The sequence below is a fragment of the Penaeus monodon genome, chromosome 21 (assembly GCF_015228065.2).
Source record: "Penaeus monodon isolate SGIC_2016 chromosome 21, NSTDA_Pmon_1, whole genome shotgun sequence".
Classification (NCBI taxonomy): Eukaryota; Metazoa; Arthropoda; class Malacostraca; order Decapoda; family Penaeidae; genus Penaeus; species Penaeus monodon.
The window spans coordinates 4,288,202-4,289,158 of NC_051406.1; the positions used below are offsets into that span (position 1 = coordinate 4,288,202).

The window sequence follows — 957 nt, forward strand, 5'->3', positions numbered from 1 at the left end:
TGTGCCAGAATCTTTTTTTTGTTTTGGCAAAAACAAACCCTTTCTTTGGGAGTGAAGAAGTGTAGGGGTTCTTTGCACAAATGCTGCACCGTGATTTTTTTGGAGGGGGGCCCCACAGGGGGACTTTTTGTTTAAACACTACTGGGAATGCTGTTGCTTTTACTGCTGCTGCCAGTGCTGTGTTCTTCTGTCCCTCCTCCCCCTCGTCCTGCTACCGAAGCGTATGACTTCCCCCTTTCCCCTGCAACAGTGCCCCAGTGACAATAAACAAGTTTTAAAATGGTGCACTAAAAATTTGGGAAAAACATTTTTAAATTTCATCTGAAAATCCTCCCATGAGCAAAACCCATGAGGTCAAATCCCTTTTGGGGAGAAGGCGTGCTAAACCCTTCCCGTGGATCCGGGGCCCTGGGGCCCCTTTTTCCTCTCTCGTTTTTTTCCCTATTTGTGTTTTTCTGACCCGGATTCAATGGGAAACATTTGCATTCAATTCCTTCTTTTTTAAACAAGTTACAAAGAAATAACCCTCAAAAATTCCCTAAATATATTTTGTACACTTACCCAGGTAGAACATAGTTTTTCTCAATATTAATCTGGAAGCCTTTATATGGGCCTTTGCAGAAAGTGGGGGCTTCCCCCCAACTGTCTGGGGTCTTTCTTCACTCCTAAACAGGTATGAGGGAGCAGCCCGGGGTTTTTGGGGTGAATCCCCTGTTTTGCATGAAAGGAGGTGTAAGGGAAAAAAAAATTGGGCTGCCCCCCCCGGGGGCCCCTTTTCACCCCTGGGCTGTTGGAAACCCTTTGATCTTTCCTGGTGCTTGTATTTTTGCCGACTCTTCTCCTTTACTTGCTCCCCCCTTTTTTGCCACCTTGGGGACAGTGGAGACCAGAAAACTCATGAAATCCCAAAAAGGGAAAAAAAAATTTTATAATAACACCACCACACACAAACCCCAC

The 957-nt window shown here is 45.4% G+C and overlaps 1 protein-coding gene across 1 annotated transcript in view; it reads right to left on the reverse strand.

Annotated features, from left to right (window-relative positions):
• The window catches only part of LOC119586764, a 30,636-nt gene that overhangs the window by 18,732 nt on the left and 10,947 nt on the right, over positions 1 to 957 (reverse strand). Inside the window, 1 exon segment of the mRNA XM_037935491.1 lies at positions 562 to 711. Coding sequence (XP_037791419.1) covers positions 562 to 711 — 150 coding nt within the window.